Genomic DNA, 20,819 nt, shown 5'->3' on the forward strand with positions numbered 1-20,819 from the left:
TAATTACTAGTCTTTCCTGTCGCCATGTGAAAACATGAAATGTCTTGTACAGTCCAGGGGGGAAGATGGAATTTTTTCATAAATGAAAAAATTCCATCCCGAAACATATATGGAAAAGGACAATTGTAAGAAAAAATACATTTAAGAAATGTAAAAATAATTAAATTAAATACATGAAAATACAAATACTGAATAAACATGAAAGCATCTGTCTTGTCCTTTCTGCTTAATATAGCAGCCTTTCTTTTGGGCCTTAAGGACGAAGTAACAGGCTTACAAACATCAGGAGTAGCTGAATAGATACTTCCTGTATTTTCTAGTATTGGAATAATATTATTGACATGCAACCTTGATATCTGGCCTGTTTTTCCCTTCTTAATAGCAGCATGGGTATCTTCACCCAAATCATTCTTAAAACCTTCTAGAATTATGCCTAGAGGATAATTATTCCTTTTGGTATGTTCCTCCTTAATTAATACATCATCACCAACCTTTAGTAATTTATGAGTTACGGGACGATATCGCCCCTTTCTGTCAACTGCTTGCTGAATCAGAGTACCTAGGAATTCATTATGATAGGTCTCTATTAACGTCTGCCTAGTTTTACACAACTTTAGGTAATTCTGAGAAATATGTGGATTATCAGGGTCAAATTCTAGGTCTTCAACTGACATAGGTTGAAGATTAGGGATAGGGTTTAGAGACGTCAATCCATAGCCTCGCACGAGCTGTTCCGGCGTTATTGGCTTGGGCACGTAGTCAGTTTCAGCACGAACAGCTTCTTTGAAGGCTATAGGTCGTCGATTAATGAGATGCACAATATTACAGACAGGAAATTCAAAATCTACATACATGAGTACAAAATTCTTAATTGCTCCAAACATTAATCTTTTTACCATTTTTACACAGACTTCTACTAATGATCCCAGTTGACTGCAGCCTTTGAAATATTGCTGGAAGGAGTGAGGTTTTACATCATTTTCCTCAAAATATAATTGCATCTGAGGGTCACTAATGAAGGAAGTTATGGTATTAGCTCCTGCCACCAACTGAGTTCCAAGATCACTAATACAAAGTTGAGGAATCCCGTACTCAAAGCAGTGTAGCTGAAATGCTCTTAAAAATTCTGCAACATTCAAAGTCCTACAAATTTTGGTTTAACCTTATATAACGATTATTAAACCTGCGACAATGAACACACTGTTTGAGAGCCTTTTTCACAACTGAGAAATGTTTAGGGATGTAATAATGCTTTCTGATCTCCGTTAATACAGAATAACATCCTGAATGTAATAATTTGAGGTGTGCATCCCAAATAGTTAGTTTGGTGAAATGACAGTCTGGATGCAATAATAAAGGGTAATTTCCACTGAAGCCATAATTCAATTTTTAAAATTTACTCTTAACTCTCAGAAGACCCTGCGAATCTAAAAATAAAATAAGTTGCGTTATAATAGGAGGAATGTCTTTTCTGGAATCAAGACCATGCTGTAGGTAAGAATATACCTCAGGATAATGCTTCCTTTGTTCAGTGCTTGCTTAACAAGTAATTTATAGCCTGGGCAAAGTCATTAGCGACTGGTGAGCAAACAATTTTCGCCTTCAGCTTCCACTTATGCACCACTAAGAAAACTCTGCGAAAAATCAATATAAGTTTCCTGAAACTGGAATAATTATTAATATCATTAAGATCGTTAGCAACTTCAGTAACACGAGCCGTGGAAGGAGTTGCTTGAACCTCAGTGGGCATCTCAAATGCTGGTATAGTAGTTGAGAATTCTGGAACTTCATTTATGCTTAAATCTGGACCTGAAAAAAGACAAGAATTTTGCAACTGGTTGTATGAGACCCATCTGGTGATTATGCCGGCAGGATTGTTTTTTCCTGAAATAAAGCTAAATTTTATAAGAACAGTTTCACACATTCTTTGTATATTATTAAGTTTGTTTACGACAAATGGAGAATGTTTATTTAATTTGTCCAATTTCAAAGCAGCAGACTTCAGCCAATGTAAGACAGAGAGAATCAGTATATACATAAATATTATTAACCTGCAAGGGTTTTAAGCAAGCAGATCCAGACAAATCCTTGTAAATATCAAGAGCACACTCAACACTTAAATGTATTGTGTTAAGTTCCAGAGAGGGCATGGATTTATTCTGAAGTTGCTTATTTACAATATGATTCAATATGCTGTAAATATAGTACACAACCAAATATGTCCTTACTTGCATCTGAAAAAATATAAATATTATAACTGCCATCTCGTGGACCAACACATCTAGCAATTTTTAAAGGAGGAGCTCTGTTGGTTTGCCTGCAAATATTAATCCATTCTCTCTGCAATTTTTGCGTTAATGGTTGATCCCAATGTAAATTCTTTTGCCGCTGTTATTGATACATGAACAATCTATAGCGGTTAAAGAATGGTATATTAAAACCAAAAAGGTCAAACTGTGAAGCAATTGTTTGTAGAAGAGACCTTTTGGTATTAACATTAGGATGAAGAAAAACTGGTATAGTGAAAATTTCGTCGGAACATCAGTCCCAGTTTAAACCAAACAACTTGTTACATAAAGGCGTAGCTGTCTCGGCTTCGCGGTCCACTTCATCCTGTAAGATTACGTCATTAGTTACATCTGCTGAGCGTCAAATTTATAGGGATTGAATATAATCGAAAGCTGTTTATACGACCACTCTAACTCCTCTGAAGTATTGGCAGTAATAGCCACATTGTCCATATAAATCATGGAATAGAAAGATTTGTTTAAATCTGCTATCCGAGAATCCTCTGAAGGTTGTAACACAAGTATGTAATATAATGAAATCATTAATAAAAAGGGACTACATCTAAGGCCAAAAGGTAATCTTACATTCTTAAAAGCCACTAAGGAAAAATCACCTTGACTCACATTTTTGTACCAAAAACATAACAACTTGGACTGATCAGTTTCTGTTAAGGATAAACGTATATATATATATATATATATATATATATATATATATATATCATTATATATAATAAATAATATTAAATATATATATATATATATATATATACTATATATATATATATATATACTATATTATAATATAATAATATATATAATAATATATATATATAATAAATATATATTAATATATATATATATACATAAATATATATAATATATAAATAATATATTATATAATAAATTAAATATATATAACATATATACATATATATACATATTATATATATATATATATATATATATATGATATATAATATATATATATATATATATATAATATATATATATATATCATAATATATATATATATATATATATATATAATATATATATATATATATATATATACATATATAATATATATATTATATACTTACATATATATATAATATATATAATATATATATATATAATATATATAAATATATATTAAAATATTATATAGATAACATATAATATAAATATTAATTAATATATATATATAATTATAATATTAATATATATAATTACATATAATTACTATATAGTATAATATAATATATATATATTATATATATATATATTAATATATTATATATAAATATATATATGTTATATATATATATATTATATATATATATCTATATATATATATATATATATATATATATATATATAATAATATATATAATATATATAATATATAAATAATATATAATATATATATATATATATATATATATATATTATATATATATATATATATATAAATATATATATATAATATATAATACTATAATATATATATATATATATATATATATATATATATATATATATATATATATATATATATATATATATATATATATGTATATACTCATATTTGACCTTTCTTAAGGTCAAATATAAGTAACTTTTGGTCAAATCTAATCTGTAAAAAGGAAGAGGACAGTTTTTGGTTTAGTGTAAGCCCTGAATACATGCACTGGTTATGTGACAAGATATAATATTAGAGGAATCACTAAGGTTGGACAAAAAATACAATCCTACATTTGGTACTATCCTTATCCAGTTTAAAGATAGGCATGTGTGGTAAAAAAGACTGTTGGGGGTTCTCACTTTTAAATCATATATGGGTTCAATTATGCCTGCCTTCATTGTTCCTTAATTGTTTGGTCAATGAGCTACAAACGTCTGGATGTCGTTAAAGTCTCTTGAGATTAGACCTTAATATCAGCTTAGATAGATTTTCATTCTTTGAAAGTAAATGAGAAACTTTCTCATTCCACAACAAGGGAACGATAATACGTCCATCAGACTCCCACTACGAACGAAGGGTTTTGATGGTAAATTCGACCAACAGGTTGTTAAGTTCAATACTTTCATCATTATAGAAATTCTGATCGTAATTTAAGTAAAAATTACATTCAGATTCTAGAAGTTGATCAGTGGCCTATTGCAGTGGTTTCTCCATACGCATACCTCTTTCGTTTATTACAGAAAATGAACAGTTTACTTCAAAGATAGTATTAATGTCATCATCTGCAAAAATATCAAATTTAGAGTTCAGCAAAAAATAACTACTCTGGATATGAGTAGCAGAACTACACTCAAATGGGTTACTAACAGCCGAGGTTTGCACTCTCGTATCAGCTAAATTATCAATATTCTTAATCATTAAATCAATGCTACCAGACAGCAAAATACCTGCATGACACTCAGTATACTACATTGATGAATTTATTCCTCCAAAACTGTATCTGTACCTACAATACAATAAGCGAAGTCTGTACCTAAAATGAGCTGAACATTATCAATTTCATGACAAATTTTATGAAGGTATTGATCAGTCAATTTAACACCATGTGCCTGAAATTTGTCAACTAATCTACCAAGCAGAGGCAATTTCAATGCTACATTTATGTTTGGTACAACCAAGCAATAAATTATAAAGGATTTATCTCCGATCGTAAGAGGAACTTCAACAATTTCAGTAAAATACTCCTTGTTACCATTAAACCCATTAACTGTTAGCTTTACTTTAGAATTAATGATTTTAAGATTATTCTCCTCCGCCAGTTTCTTGGTGACAAACGTGCTCTGCGAACCACTGTCCTTCAGTCCTCTGTAAACAGTCCTCCCAACTTTAAATGAAAAGTGGGTAAAATAGAATCATCATGACAAGTAGGAAGGACAGCAACACCGCTCTTATTTGAGGAGAAGTTTCCACATTGGATTTGCCGTTATTAATATTGTTAGAGTTTCTGCCTGGTGACGGACTCATATCACACAAGTAAGTTATATGCCAGCTGTTACAATTTGAACAGCATCTCTTGCGTTTAAAACGGCACTTACCTGAAACATGATAAAACTGGCCGCATTTTACTCATCCATTTCTAGATTTTAAAATATGCACTTTATCTTTAGGAGAAAGAAAATTAGGGCAATTATGAATAATGTGAAATTTATCAGTATTTCCAACCGCAGAACATAAGGAACACTGTGGCGAAGACCTGTCTTTATCATTTGTTACTGCTTCCGCAGCCATGCTGGTAGTTCTCTCTTTACGAAGAGGGAGTTTTAATGTCTTGACAGGTGAAGCTTTACACTTCAAGCTTTCAACACCTTTCCCGTCACTTCCGTACCTTTCGCAAGCTGCAAAGAAATGTGAAATAATGTCATTTAAGGAAGGATGAGTCTTTCCTGTAATATTAATATGACGCTGAAAGCGACTATTTAAGCCGTGCCAAGCAAAATATCTGACAAATTCATCAGCTTCAATGTTAAAAGTCTTGACTGCTTCGCATACTGATCTGAGGATGGAAATAAATGTGTAGGGATCATCACCCTCTCTTAGACTTAACTCCGTAATTTTCCTAATTGCATTGTTTTTACAAACCACCTTAGAAGCAAAGGCGGAAGTCAATAGTTCCTTGCCATCTACATAACGCTGTTTATCAGCTTCCAGAAAACTTAATAAAGTCTTTGCTCGACCGTCTACCTGTTGCTTCAGCAATAAAAGTAAATCTCTGTCTGGATACTTGAAAGTCATTAGTTGTAGCCTCAAACTCAGCTATAAATTTCAAGAAATCTTCTCCTTCTTTGCTAGTAAACTTAGGACGAGGAGCTGTTGGCTGTTTCAGTAAACTACGGGCCATGTCGGGAATATTATTAGAATCATTCTTACCCCTGGAAATCTCAAGTAATGGTAGACAATACTCAATTTTGTCTAGATAATCCCGGCAACTTGCTAATTCTGGCTCTAACTCTGCTTCATCAGATATGTCAGGAAATTTCTTCAAGAGGATTTGATCATCTAACTCTGACAACTTGTTTCTATAATTAACAAGAAGACCTTTAATAGCTAACTTTTCTTCCTGTGTAAGAGCTGAATAGGTGTCAGACCTATTGAAATGTTCGGTAACTTTTCTCTAAATGACTTTTCGTTGTCTGATCAGTACCTGTAAGCTAGCCATTATAACAAATGTATAACAAATGCAAAACAAAAAACATTAATTTTCTGAAAAAGAAAATTATATTTATTTCAATAAAATGTTTATATTCTGGAAAGGAAAATGTCAATGTCCTGCAAATAGAAATATGAGACTACTGGGATCCCCAGTCGTGGTCAATTCTCTACTGGATCATCTGCACCATCATTAAGCACCTTTCTTCGTGTTGCCCTACTTTGGGCGCCATGAGCTGAACACCATAAAAATCTGAGGTTTTAATCCAGGTAGGAAGGAAAAATATCATTAAATGTGATATTTATTACATAAATAAGCCTTTAAAATAACGTAGTTACAAACAATTTGTGGGAGAACAAGGCAATTCACGTAGATCGTAGGGCGTTTCCTTCGTTCAGCTTCGCTCACTGTCTGCAAAGAAATATTCAGGAAGATTAGTATCGAAAAGTCATGGTCATTTGTGTAGAAGAATATACCCATAGGAATAATAACCCACTTAATTAAAAATACTTTACAATTGAGCAACTGAGGTTTACATTAGTATCAGGAAGGAAATAAAAGAGCCGATACACCGAAACCAAACACAATCCTGAAATGAACGGTAAACCTAATATAAATTTGCTCGGTCGTAATATGGGAGTCAATCCGTCATGAATATAACCACTCGAAACGACATTAATGTAGTAGACGATTCTCTTACCCAAGTGTTAACAACGTGAATTTATGAATAAGCTAGAGTTACTAGTCCGAGAGCTATATCACCTGACAGGACAAGAGAATACGATATATAAAACATATTGATCACAAGAACTATTACGAATCTTCTTATGATTGCAAATGACAGACAGGAAAACTTGAATAGGCATCACAAGGCACTGAGATTTCGCAATGATAACCTTAAAAACAAGCCCTATATATTCTTGGTACTCACCATTGTCGAACCATGCACAAAGGGCGTTGCAGATGGATTTTGGCAAGTGTTCACAGGAGGGTGACGTAGACCAGGGATCCCAATATAAGCCTTTAGCCTAAGACAGGTATGTTGGACGAATCAAAGTGGTATGAACCTTCCCAGGTGAGTGAGGTCTCTGCTCTGTGTGACAGCCGGGCTACCTCGCTCCTCGTTGCCGTTTTCTCTCAAGTTAAGCATTTGGCAGGAGGAGGAGTTAGCAAACTACCCATCTTTAAATTTAGATTGGACGGCAGGGAAGACAGTTTGATGGTACTAAGAGTAGGGCAATTAAAATACCAGTCTTAATAATTACTAGTCTTTCCTGTCGCCATGTGAAAATATGAAATGTTTTGTACACTACAGGATACCTTTAGGAAGTATCCTTTATAAGTACTTACTTTAAAAAAACTCCATGTAAAGGTTACTAAGTAATGGAGATAACGGATTGCCCATTGCCATGCCAAACTTTTGTTCATAATACTTTTCTCCAAACATAAATTTACAACCTCTAACACAATTCTATCAACTTAATCATAGAAGGCCTGTCCAAAGAGAAAGTATTTACCTTGGAAACTGAAGTAAATAAGAAGTTGGAGTTTTTAGATGTTTTAATTGTGAGGAAATTTTCGATTTTCTGTGTACAGGAAGTCTACAAATGGAGATTCCTACATACATTTTTATTCTAACCATCATCCGAGAACGAAGATGATGGTATTTTCGTCTGTTTTTAAGGGCACTGTGGGTCAGTTGCCCTGACTTCCTCGAAGCTGAGCTTCAGAAGGTCCGAGACATTGCAACAAGTCTTAGGTACCCTTGTGATTTTATTGACAGGGCTTTCTGTAAAGCAAGAAAAACATTTTATGAAGTTGGTCATAAGAGTGACTTTAATATGAAAAACCTCCTTGTTTAACCATACTGTAACCAGTTTATGGCCATCCCTGGGTTGTTAAGACCATTTAATGTTAATGTCATTTTAAGAACTATGTACTTAAGAATTTGTTAATCAGGAATTCCCCTCTACAGAAGAGTGGCTGCATATATGAGATCCCTTGCAATCAGTGTAATAAAATGTACGTGGGACAAAGTGGAAAGGATCTCGAAACAAGATTAAAACAACTTAAATATAATGTCAGAACGGGGAATAATGCAAGCAGTTTGTTTCAACATATGAATGAGTGCAACTACACTATGAACTGAAAAGAAACGAGAGATCATGTTCTGTAAAGACATCACAAAACGAAATATTGTCGAATCATATATAATGAAGAAAAATCGTGTAGATTGATCAACAGCAGCCTTGGGATGTACAAACTGGATGAACTACTTGTAAACAAAATTTTTAGACGGTTAGTTTTTAAATAGTAGTACGATAGTTTTTATGTTTATGTACTGCCGCCACAAATAATAAATTTTTGTATCACTTGATCCTGAGGAAGTGTGAAAAATACACGGAAGCGCTTAGTCAACTCCTTTCATTCCTTCCTCCAGCTTTACGACTACATGGAATATTGCATTCTTGAGCAATAATTCGCAATTATATATATATATTTATTTATATATATATATATATATAAATATATATATATATATAGATACATATATATATATATATATATATATATATATATATATATATATATATATATATATATATATATATATATATATAACGAAGAAGATAAGTCCCTACAAGAAATCCCAAAGCTGCATCTCAGGATCAAGACTACAGTCATCTTGTTCACTATATCTCCAACGGCTTTCCTACCAACCGCTACGATCTCCACGCTTCCGCCATCCCATATTGGAAGCTGCGGGACAACCTTCACGCGGATGGAGAGTTAGTATTGTATGGACCCCAGATCGTCATCCCTGCAGCCCTCTGTAGACTCACCTTGGATCGACTCCACAACAGCCACCGAGGGATTGAAGCTACTTGACGTCGTGCAAGGCAGACAGTATTTTGGCCAGGCATCAATGCAGATATCAAGTAGTTAAAGTAGAAAGCTGTGAGGCCCTGCCAATAGCTTCTCCCTAGTCAGCAACAAGAACCTTACATGTGTCACAACCATCCATCCCGGCTTTTCAAAACGTGTGTCAGTTGACTTCTTCCATGTGGCAGGGGAATCCTTCCTTGTTATTGCTGATGGACTTTCAGGCTGGCCTGTGGTTGTTCTCTGTGGACGTGACACAACTGCAGCCAGAGTTACAAGAATGTTCTGTGTTTTTCTTCTGCGAGGTTGGTGTTCCACTCCGATTACGAACTGATGGAGGACCCCCATTTTCCAGCTACAACTTCAAGCAATTTGCCGACCGCTGGGGAGTTCATCACATCATCACTTCTACACATTACCCTCAGGCTAATGGACACACAGAAGCTGCAGTGAAAGCTGTTAAACACCTTATCATCAAGACTGCCCCATCCGGGAACATAGATTGTGAAGCATTTGATAGAGGACTGCTGGAACTTGGGAATACACTGAACCCTGCTGGACACTCCTCTGCGCAGATTCTCTATGGCCATCCTCTCCGTACTTGTGTTCCGGCTCACCCCAGATCATTCACAGGGGAGTGGCAAACAGAGACTGAAGATTACAACTGTCACACTGCTGTCCAAACCGACCAGGCTATGAGCCTTTACAATTCTCATGCCCGCCCTCTACCCAAGCTCACCATCGGCCAACGAGTTAGGATACAGGACGCACCGATGCTTCGATGGGACAAGGTCGGCATCGTGATGGGCCGGGGAATGTCAAGAAAGTACGAAGTACGCCTTCCAAGTGGTCGTGTATGGTTTTGAAACTGAAGACATTTACGCCCAGTGGATAAAATGAGTGATGACTCCCCAAGTCCCTGTGTCCCCTTGCTCTTGCCAGGAAAGAGAGCCATCATCCAAACCCTCCACTGTCCCTCGTCATTCACCTCGACTAGCTCAGAGGAATTAATGTTCCGCTCGAGACACTGCTACGAGCGTAAAGAGGGAGGGAGGTGTATAGATATCTAATGTTATGCTGTATATTAATTACATTACGTACAGTTTATGAACATTAATGTACCTTTGCTTTAGTATTATTTTATAGAAGAATGAAATTTATGTTCCCATTTATGTTTTCCCATTGCACGTATTGTAAGACCACTATTTCATTATGCATCGTGCCAACAATGTAATTAGATGTGTCAACACTGCTTTTTTTTCCTGCTGTGTGCATAATGAGTCACTGTCCAGTGGTCATTGTAGCGACAAGCACGGACCTGCTTCCCGCTGCTATCACGTTCATGTCCATATATCTTCATTATACAAGCTTTTAAAGAATCTACGGGTTTAATTTGTCACCCTTCATTCCATTTCCTGCATGGATCTATGTGGCAGTATCCCACACAGAAGTGACTGAATGACTTCCCAGAAAGTTATTGGAATGAATGGGGGGGTGTGAAACACAGGCACCGACTTACGTCATCTCCCTTAGTAAACTCTCTCAGCAACTGCTAATACTAGGAGGTCATTCAAGCAACGAGCACTAGTCAATCTCGTTCAAGGGAACGAAAGCACTTGAATCAGATTAGCTTCATAGAACAGGGGAGCATGGCTGTGGGATGAGGTAGGATGGCTACGAACGCCTGCACAGGAACAGAGATTGGGAAAAAATTCTGTGAAAGAGACAAAAATGACTGCCAACTACACCCGTTCTCTCCCGTCTCTGATCCCTGGTCTCCACTTCTTAAAGAGTGTCGATAAAGGGAGGGAGATTCACTCCAGTGCCAGCAGGTAGGGTCTCAATTGCAGTCAGTCACGTGGAACACAAGGGGTAGGGGACAAGGGGGCAGCCCCACAGATAAGAGGAGCTCTGAAATTGGCTGGGTCTGAGGCGCATCTGAGAGCAAGTTTCTCTCAGTGACCTCTTTTATTAACTTTGTTTGATCTCTGGCAGCTTCTCGTTTAATTCTCGGCTTTTGGGAGCTGACACCGGTGGTATCTGCAAAGATGGGTGGGGGTCAAAACAAATGAAGAGAGAAATGCGAGAGAGAGAGAGAGAGAGAGAGAGAAAGAGAGAGAGAGAGAGAGAGAGGAGAGAAAGAGATGCTTTTGTGATTGTGCAGCTGCTATATTTACGTTAACTGAGTGGCAAAATGGGGAAAATCTACAATATATAATATATTTAAATTTAAAGGACCCAAATTTCGGTTCCTTCTCACCATCATTCCCTTTTCCATATCCTCCATCTCCAGGAAGTACCTTCAAGCTGTCCCTTGACCAAAGGGAAGATATACTGTGGTGTGGATGAGAACAGTAAGCAACAGTTTATTCCTGACCTCTTGGCCAACGTTTGTCCTTCAGAGGAGAACTGTAGAGAGTGAGTGAGAACATATCAGTGTGTTTAGTGTTTGTATGCATCTCCCTGCAGTGCAGCCACAGAGCCTCATCAGTGACGGAACCAGAGGGTGGGCGAGCAAACAGAACAAGGGAAGGAAAAAGAGGAGTCTGAGGAAAAGAGCAAGTGTTTGCACTTTACAGGGAATATCAGCTGCTTCACTAAATGCCTTATTCCGTCTTGAGGGGAGTTAGAAGGTGATTGGGTCATTTAGGAAGGGTCAGGTGGTCTGTTTGTGAAAAAAGGACACTTCTTTGAATTCAGACAAATCCTGTTTCTTGTGTGACCATTTTTGAAAATGTCCAAATAGTTCATTTGTTCAGAGGTACAGATCATTCTGCTGGTTTTCTTAGTGGCAGATTTTACTTTGTCAACTTTTGTAGTTGGAGTTGCTGAGTTGGCCATATTGCCTGAAGAGTTGCTGTTTGCCTGTCTTGACACAAGTTTTGAAGTGGGTCTTGGTGAGTGTATCCTTGCTTTCAACTAATCTAATTCTGCTCCATTTGAACCCAAGATGTGGTTCAGAACCATAGGGACACTTGGGTGTGGTCGGCTCACCTTCCTTGAACTATTCCTGACACTCTTCCATCCTGTGTCTTTGGCCTCAAAGAGCACACAGCTTGCTCTCAGCAAAGGTCCTGGTGGTGTCCATAGTGCTGACATGGGAAGCATTCAAGGGTTTCTGGAGTGTATTTCTGAGTGGGGAAATAACCCAATATTTTGAGCCACACTAGATTGGGAGCTGGTTCATTAAAGGCGGTTGGGATTGTCTTTGAAGGTGCCCTGAATTTTGTCTAAATCACCAATTTTCAACTATGTGGGGGACTTCCAACAGAGGGTCCTACAGAACCTTAGCTGTGTAGTTTGGAATCGATACAGGCCTTCAGGAAGTCGTCAACTGGTCGATCCTTCTCAATTACAGTCAGTTCTCTGAGAAGATTTGATCTTGGTCAATCCAGGATTCTCCTTCTCCAGGACTACTATAGGAATTTAGATTCATCCTTCAGATGAAGAGTGGTGGATTAAGAAGAGGAGAAGAGAGAAGAGAGAGAAGGATGAGGATGGGAGAGGAGAAGAGGTCCAGGATGCTCTTTTGCTCCTTTTGGGATATGGGGGACGACATCTGTCCGAATAAAATCCTGTAGGAGGCAGCCTGCTCTTCCTAGAACTCCAGACTGCCAGAGAGAATTCTTCAGAAACAACAGAGAGGAAGGAGAGTGGTCGAGTGGAGAACCATCCAAATCTCACTCAAGAGACAGACCTTCCTTAGTGGAGACAGAGTATTCCCTCAGCTGGAATGAGGAGGAGTTGAAGCCTGCGAGTCAGTCCTACAATTGGAGGGAGTCTCCTATCAGTCACTTTCCTACCCTCAGGAGGTAGGCAGAGGTCAGGCCATCTTGCAAAAGCCACCTTCGTTACCATGGCAACAATAACTCCTATGGGAGGGGATGTTGGAGGGTGGAGTCTGTAGGGCTTCAGAGACCATTGGCTTCAAGAGGAAGCTGACTTCATAGACCATCTCACTCTTTCTGTCTGTCTGTCTCTCTCTCGTGATCAATGATACTTAATGCATTATGAACTCTGCTTAGGCATTGCCCAGTAAAGGGGGAGGTGGGGTGAGGGGGTGGCGGATGGTTTATGTCTAGTTTAGAAGTACCAGCATGTGGAAAGAGTCAGTCAGTCAGTCAGGTTCATTGTGCTGTCAGTTCTGAAAAGCCTCAAAAGTAAAAGGATCTCTTTCTCTTGACAAAATCGAGCACTGTTTGAGAGTTGAGGACTTTCAGTTTATCAAGTCTTAGGATTCTCTGGACCAACATCCAGAGGGGTCCATTTGGAGCCTCTTAGACCCAAGAGGAGGAGGCAGAGGATTCCCCATTCAGCTATGGGAAGTCAAAGGCATCGTCCTCTTGATTTTTCACTTGGTTAAACTGGTATCCGGTTTAGGTCATTACTTAAGAATAGTTTGAGAAAATAAATTGCCAACATATTGCCAACGGACAGGTTTTTTGGGGGAATAAGTGAAAAACCTTTTTGGAGTGGTCGGAGGTTGGGTTTCATCACCACTTTGAGTGGTTGTGGCGCCCTTGGTTGTAGTTTCCCTTTAACTGCATTCAGGTATTGCAAATGGGAAAAAACAGGTCCCTCTCCATTCCACCTGTCAGGTCACTCTCAGGTCAATGCTCTCTTTGGAAGGAGAATTATCAACGACTCAATCCCTGACAAGAGACAGGGGTAGGGGGTAGGAAGTGGATGACAGGTCAGGTGATGTCAAGTGATGAAAATGAGGGTTTCCAGCAGTTGGGACTGGAATCGTTCCAATTCAAGACTGGCACAAGTTAGGGAGGAAGGGAGTCTAGGGTTGTTGTCAGTCTAAGGAAGGAGTTTGGGAAGGTGTCAGAAGGAAGAAAGGTTTTGGAAGAGTTGTCTCAGGTCAGAGGAAGTGGTGGGGCCTTAAGGGGGTTAGGGGAGTGGGAGAGGGTGATAGGAGTTGGAGGTCAGATTAGGACTGGTCAAGTGTCAAAGGTTGGGTTCCAATTTCCTCCTGGCATTGTTGACAAAGACTGAGGATTGGTGTAGGGGAGTGTGAGATTGCTAACTACACTTTGGTGTAATTAGTTGTATAACTACATACTGTATTTATACGTAACAATGTATTTATTATAATTGTACCTTTTACTCAACTGTTGAGTACTGTAATTATTACTGTTTACTTTTACTGAAATCTACAATGTATATTTAGTTTCTGTTAAGCTGCCATACAGTTAAGTTTACATAATATATGAAACAACGAATTCTGTGTTCTTTCTTGCCCTGCCATGAAACAGAATTCCAACAGGGAGATGAGGGGGAAGAATTTAACTTAGGTCAAATGACAGGACAGAGGTCAGGGCCAGTCTCATTCCAGAAAATTGTGGTTCCAAAAAGCCACAAAAAGGGAATCCTCCCACTCTGGTTTGTATGAACTGAGGTTCCATAATTAAGAATGGTTCAGGATATGGAGGAGTTAGGGGGTGCCCATTTGTGCCCCAGTGAGTGGACCAACATAGGAGGGTTCTGTCTCATCTCTGTTGTAATGAGAGTTCCCCTGTGGCTCTTGATATCCCTAAGGCAGCTGCAGTTTCTGTCACGACACGGAAATCATTCTGCAATCATTAATCCTTGATTTGCAATGTGCCAACACTGCCTCAGGATGCAATGCTTACATCTTGAAGGCTGCCACAAATTCATTCAACAGGTAAATACAATGGTTATATACCTGAATCCTCATCCCATTAGCATACCTCAACATAAAGGTGATTGTTGACATAAAACTCCCTATGTGAATATGAGTAACCAGACTTACAACAATCAGAGCTGACCATTCAGTCACTTACCTACTCTCCAAGTTAATTTGCAGTTTGAGTATGGATGAATACTTAAATAAACAAAATTTTTATATTATTACTACAAAGAACTGGGGAGCTATTTCCTACCTGTCTTTAAGAATAGTGAGTGGAACAATATCTCTACAATGAAGCACAGGTTACATTGTCAGTCATTTCTTTCTTTTACATTCATTAAAAAGTGACAGAAATCTCAGACTTGAATGTGGCACCAAAGTTTAAATGGAAGGAGACAGAAGATAAACATGTTGCTCTAAAGTGATGTCATAGTCAGTTTGTCACCTACGTGCAGAGTCTCAGTTGTATAGTTATTCCTAATAAAAATGGACAGCGAAGAACAGAAGCCAAGAGATACAAGGGAGGACAGATGGCACCAGTGAGTGAACTATAGAAGATTCTTGACAGGGTTTATGTGAGTTATCTATTCAACTACGCCTTTCCACAGGAACTAACAAGGCAATTACAAACCACCTTGGAAATAGTAACTGTTGAACAATGAGAACGTTACTGTCTATAGCTAAGTCTTGAGCCCACGTCAACTCGGTGTACAAGACGTATGGACGAGTCGGTGTCCTCCAGTTTCTACTGCCAATCGAAAAAAGTCTCTGCCACTGACTGACAGTGAGGAAGGTTTAGCTCTCTTCATGATGACATGAAAGTCTGGTCACAACTTTGCTTTCTTCAAGCATTTTGATCAGCTTGCTTGGGATTTGGGTTCTGGATAGGCTTCACCCTTCTTGGGGGAATCAGGCAAGGTGTGATTCTTACCACAAAAGTCTGTGCTGGCACAAAGCTCAAGAGGGAGGGGGAAGGAAGGGCCTCCTTCTCTTGTGTGAAGAAAAAATGGTGAAAATATTAGGGAAAACAGAGGAATAAGTTTTGGATGTGTGATATGGTGGACTGGTGGGTGTTTCGATGTTCTGTGGAAGGAACACTGCCGAAAATGTACCTGTAGGAAAGAGAGAGTGGAGCAGAAAGAGATGTAGAAGACAGATAAGCACTTGGTCACTCAGCAGAAGATTTTCCTTGATTCTAATCCTGCCAGTGAAAGAGAACACAGAGGAAGGGAGAGAACACGAGGAAGCATCGACATACTAGGGCTACTATCTAGGAAGGGACAGATAAGGACAATTTATTAATTTAATCACTGAGATGAAGAAGAAATAATAATAATACAGTTTTGACTGAACACAAGTACTGGATTCATCTGACCAAGAAAGCCTGTCTGCTGAGTATTGCAGACAAAAGCAAGACCTTTCTTTCTCTTTGGTACCAAAATCACCACCAATTACTGAAGCCCAAAATACCATCCTGAATCAGTTGCAAAGTCTTAGAACAACTGCAATGCCCCATGGTGAAATCGTGTCTCCTAGATCCTTTTTTTCAAAGTCTGCTAAGTAATTCCATTTGTTCCTGCATCTGTTACATCACAACACTAGCGTCACAGCGTTTCTGGAAGTTTCATTCCAGTTTAGCAACTTATTCAATTATTGTTAAGTCACAGTGTGAGAGCTGCTTTTAATTACTTCAAAATTTTAGAAATTAGGAAATGTGTTATTTCTTGTCATGGAGTCAGTTAAGTCATCTTTTTGAGGACAAAATGTGAGTTTTCTTTTGTAGTGTTGATGTGATTTTGACGAATTTGCTATTCACTTCCTTCCCATAGTTTCCATCAGTGATGAAGGACCCCAACGGGAACCATTTCTGTAGGGTTAGGTTGGGGGTGTTTCAGTAGATGTAAAACCCCTAACCCACTCCTGCTGGGACCTGGGACCTTAGGTTAGGTTAGGTTAGGTTACTGTGCCTCCCTGTGTCTGATAATGGTCTCCCACTGTGGTTTCGTGTGTGATAGTTCGATGTAAAGGTATTGTAATGTGATGGTTTCATGAAACTTCTCGGAAATGGAAGTCAAATTCCTCAAAAACACATCAGGTCATCAAAAAGTATGCAAACAAAATGCCTCATTTCCCAGAGGCAGATCTATGCATAAGAAATGTATTAATTCTGAAGAACAAGTGAATGGGGTCCTCTGAAAACCCCAAAGTGCTCTTGTTATCATTGTTTTCACCACCGAAAATATTGTGCTTTAGATAATAATCAGTTCAGATCCTGTGTGTCAGGCTTCCGAGTGCTTGATGCCAGGGATAGCTGTTTGGGTCTTTTTTTTTAGCAATAAAGATAGTCGTTTGGAAAATCAAACTTCTGTTTGCAGGGGTCACTGATTTTTCATTTTTTCGTTTTCAGGCATCATCCAATCCCCTGGAGTGTGACATTTGCTGTAATGTGTTCAGTGAAGATCACTGCCCGAGAATTCTGCGGTGCATGCACTCATTATGCGGTCCGTGCATCGATGATCTCATCGAGACCCACAAGAAAGAATGTCCTGTCTGCAGGACATCCTTCACGGCCGCTTCATCGGAGGACGTGATGATTAACAGAGGCCTCCTTGATGCTGCAAAAGCAAACTTTCATCCATGCATCTAGCATCAGTGACTTTGTCCAGAGCTCCAAAGAAGCCCTTTTTAAAGACTACTCAGGATTCTAGGCTAAATGTTATCCAAAAAGGAATCACTGTTTACAAGGAAACGGCAGCTGAAGTTAATGACCGCATTGAAAGCAACAACAAGATGGTAGGAGGACTGGAAGGGTTTGTGCAAACGCTGGACGAGATGAAGCTTTCCACTACAGAGACGTTGAGCAATATTGCCCGAGATAACAAACTGCTGTCGGACAAGATGGATATGATGAAAGGAAAGCTGCAACCAATGAAAGACTTAGAAGACAAACTGGAAGCAGCAACTGACTTTGCTTCTGCCACAGGTCCCATGGATGAGGCCCAAAAACTACTCCAGGAAGTTGATGACGGAGCCAATGAAATTAAGCGACTTCTTCAGGAGAATAAAGACAACATGAAGCAGGATGTAGCTTGCTCTCTCTCTCTCTATCTCTCTCTCTCTCTCTCTCTCCTCGCCTGGTTCTAACACTGCTCATGAAAAGGATCATAGCTTTTTTACTTCTCTGTATCATTCATCCTATGGCCTAAGATATCTTCAGAATATTCCCATATTACCAGTGAACTCTGTCCTTATAAGTGAATTTTGGTATTCCCATTAATCAGAGTAATCTCTGTAATCCCTTTGTCTTGATTGGAAGAAACTCTTCATAATCTGCCCTCCATGATTTCTCTTCCAGGACACTCTAAGGATCGAAGGGACCTTTACAGAGGCCATGAAGGACCTGGGAAGAATGATTGAGGAATTAGAGGGAGTCTCTGTTGTGAACATTACGGTAAGTCCAAGGAGTTTTCTCTTCCACAGGAAATAAAAAAGTTGAAGAAATTGTCCTGAGAAACACCTACTCAACAAACTCAAGATAAATGTAACTGAATCAGATTATAGAGTTTAATTTCTTTCAAACAACCCATCACTTCACAGAAGCCCATCCTAAGAGTTAGATTCCAGACACACCACCTAAGAAGAAGAAGAAAAAGAAGAGTTCCCCTTTCCACTTATCTGAGGATGCGTCTGAGTCGCTGGGTGCCCCTGGTGGTGGGAAGACTGGCAATTCTGTGTGTTTGAGTGATGTTCCCAACACTTCTGCAATCTCCTTCAGAGATCTTGCACTTTCTTTGCTCATTCCCACCTTTAACATTCACTATTCCATTCCTTGAAGCTATCTTTCTGCTCACTATTCCCCTTTTTGAAGTTGAGGAGTGATGCATCGGCTATTTTCTTCCTCTTATTCAAGTAGGATTCCTGACTTGGCAGATATCAGGGCAAGTGACTGAAATTCGAACCCTCTCAGGTTTCGTGTGGCCCATTCAGAGAACTGTGCACCAAGATTCATAGTCAGGACACAGATGGCTTCCCATCATCCCAATTATTTGATACAGAAACACAGAGAATGGTGGTTTTCACCCTTGGGATGCTCAGAGGCCCTGATGTATATAATCAGATGGGTAGAAAGAAGGACTTATCTTCTTCTGTAGGGTGTCTGGAGGATAGGTTACGTTACTTTAATGGGTTTGTATTTGAAAACATGTCTTTGGTGTACAAAAAAAAAAGTGTATTTTTATTACAAATAACAACAAAAACTTAACAAAATGTACACTATTACAGTTAATTAGCTTAAAATCAAAGTGAAATATATTTTCATTTGAAAACAAAATCACTTCTGCCCTGAACTGATTAGGAGATTTTCAATCAAGGATCCTTTCCTCAGGTGACTGACCTCCAAAGTCCTCACGGTCGCCTTAGAGGGGATGCCCAGAGAGAGATCTTTGCTGTGATGACCTTCAAAGGGAAACTCAGGCTGGCTCCAGTTAAGATAGAGTCCAACAACCAAGTCTCCTTCACTCATCTGGGAAGAAGGCGTTCTCATACCAAGATGCTTTGTCATAAAGGTAAGCTTTTATTCCTATGAGGATATGAGTAGGAATAATTTCTGTCCCTCATAAATTCTTTAGCTCACTATGTGTTAGGAATTTCTTCATTTGAAACGAACAACATCTAATAGGGAAAAGAGAAGATTCTGCTGCAACGGGGTTTTAGAATGCGGGAAGGAAGGAGGAGGGAGGAGGAGGAGGGGAGGAAGGAGGAGGAAGGGGGGGAAGGAGGAGGGGAAGCAGGGGGAGGAGGGAGGAGGAGTAGGAGCAGTGGTGCAGGGGGGAAAAGGGAGGAAGGAGGACAACAGTGATCTGTTTTCAGGAGAGAAAAAAGCAGGATGTGTGAAGGAACTCGAGAGAGATTTTGAGGATGAGAGAGAGAGAGAGAGAGGAGAGAGAGAGAGAGAGAAATGTCTGTGTTTTGATATGCTTCTTCAGTCATGGGGAGAGAATGAAGAGGGTGAATGAATGCTCTCAACACCGACAGACAGACAGATAGACTTGAGTGGTGCAAGTGTTTGTCAGGGTTCAGTTACATTACTGATGAACCTTTGGTGTATGAGGTTAATAGAGAGCAATAATAACAATATTGTGGAAAGCGTCCTGCACACGGGTTTCATCCACACTTGACATTTTTTTTTTTTTTACTTTTCTTTGGCATTTTGGAGTTTTAAAATTAACTTCTTCTTATACTTTTAAATAATTATATTTAAAATAATCTTATTATTATTATTATTATTTATTATTATTATTATTATTATTATTATTATTGTAACGAATATTTTTATCCTTTTTCTTATACTTTAAAAAATTTATATTTACAATAATAATATTATTATTATTATTATTATTATTATTATATTATTATATTCATAACATCTAAAATAATCTTAGTAACATTTATTATTATGATATTATTACTATATAACGAATAATTTCCTCCTTTCTCCCTCGACAGCTGGAGTCCTTGATGCCATGGTGGGGTCTCCTTCCCCTCCTCTTTCTCCTCCCTTCCAAGGGGGTTCCTGGATCTGGCATATGGACCCACCCCGCTCGGGAGGGTCATCATCAGGGTCACTGTCAACGGCTTGAAGGGTCGTCCAACCTTCCTGCTCATGTGTTGCGGGGGGGGATGGGGGGCCCTCTTATGCCCACTCTCGGGTCTCTTGTGTAGGGAATAAGGGTGGGGCAGGGGAAAGGATAGTTATGGGTGAGTATCAGCCCCATGGAGGAGGAGGAGGAGGCAGGCATCATCACTCGAGCAGTGTTG

At 38.4% G+C, this 20,819-nt stretch overlaps 1 protein-coding gene across 1 annotated transcript in view; it reads left to right on the top strand.

Moving 5' to 3' along the window:
- The window catches only part of LOC135199300 (uncharacterized), a 25,300-nt gene extending 4,658 nt beyond the window's left edge, over positions 1 to 20,642 (top strand). The window contains exons 2-5 of the mRNA XM_064227210.1: positions 17,410 to 18,080; positions 18,355 to 18,453; positions 19,387 to 19,567; positions 20,508 to 20,642. Of these exons, the coding sequence (XP_064083280.1) occupies positions 17,640 to 18,080; positions 18,355 to 18,453; positions 19,387 to 19,567; positions 20,508 to 20,641 (855 nt within the window). The 5' untranslated portion in view covers positions 17,410 to 17,639 and the 3' untranslated portion in view covers position 20,642. The remainder of the gene's footprint in view (positions 1 to 17,409; positions 18,081 to 18,354; positions 18,454 to 19,386; positions 19,568 to 20,507) is intronic.
- Positions 20,643 to 20,819: the final 177 nt, after the last annotated feature.

Source organism: Macrobrachium nipponense, chromosome 25, assembly GCF_015104395.2.
Source record: "Macrobrachium nipponense isolate FS-2020 chromosome 25, ASM1510439v2, whole genome shotgun sequence".
NCBI classification, from domain to species: Eukaryota; Metazoa; Arthropoda; class Malacostraca; order Decapoda; family Palaemonidae; genus Macrobrachium; species Macrobrachium nipponense.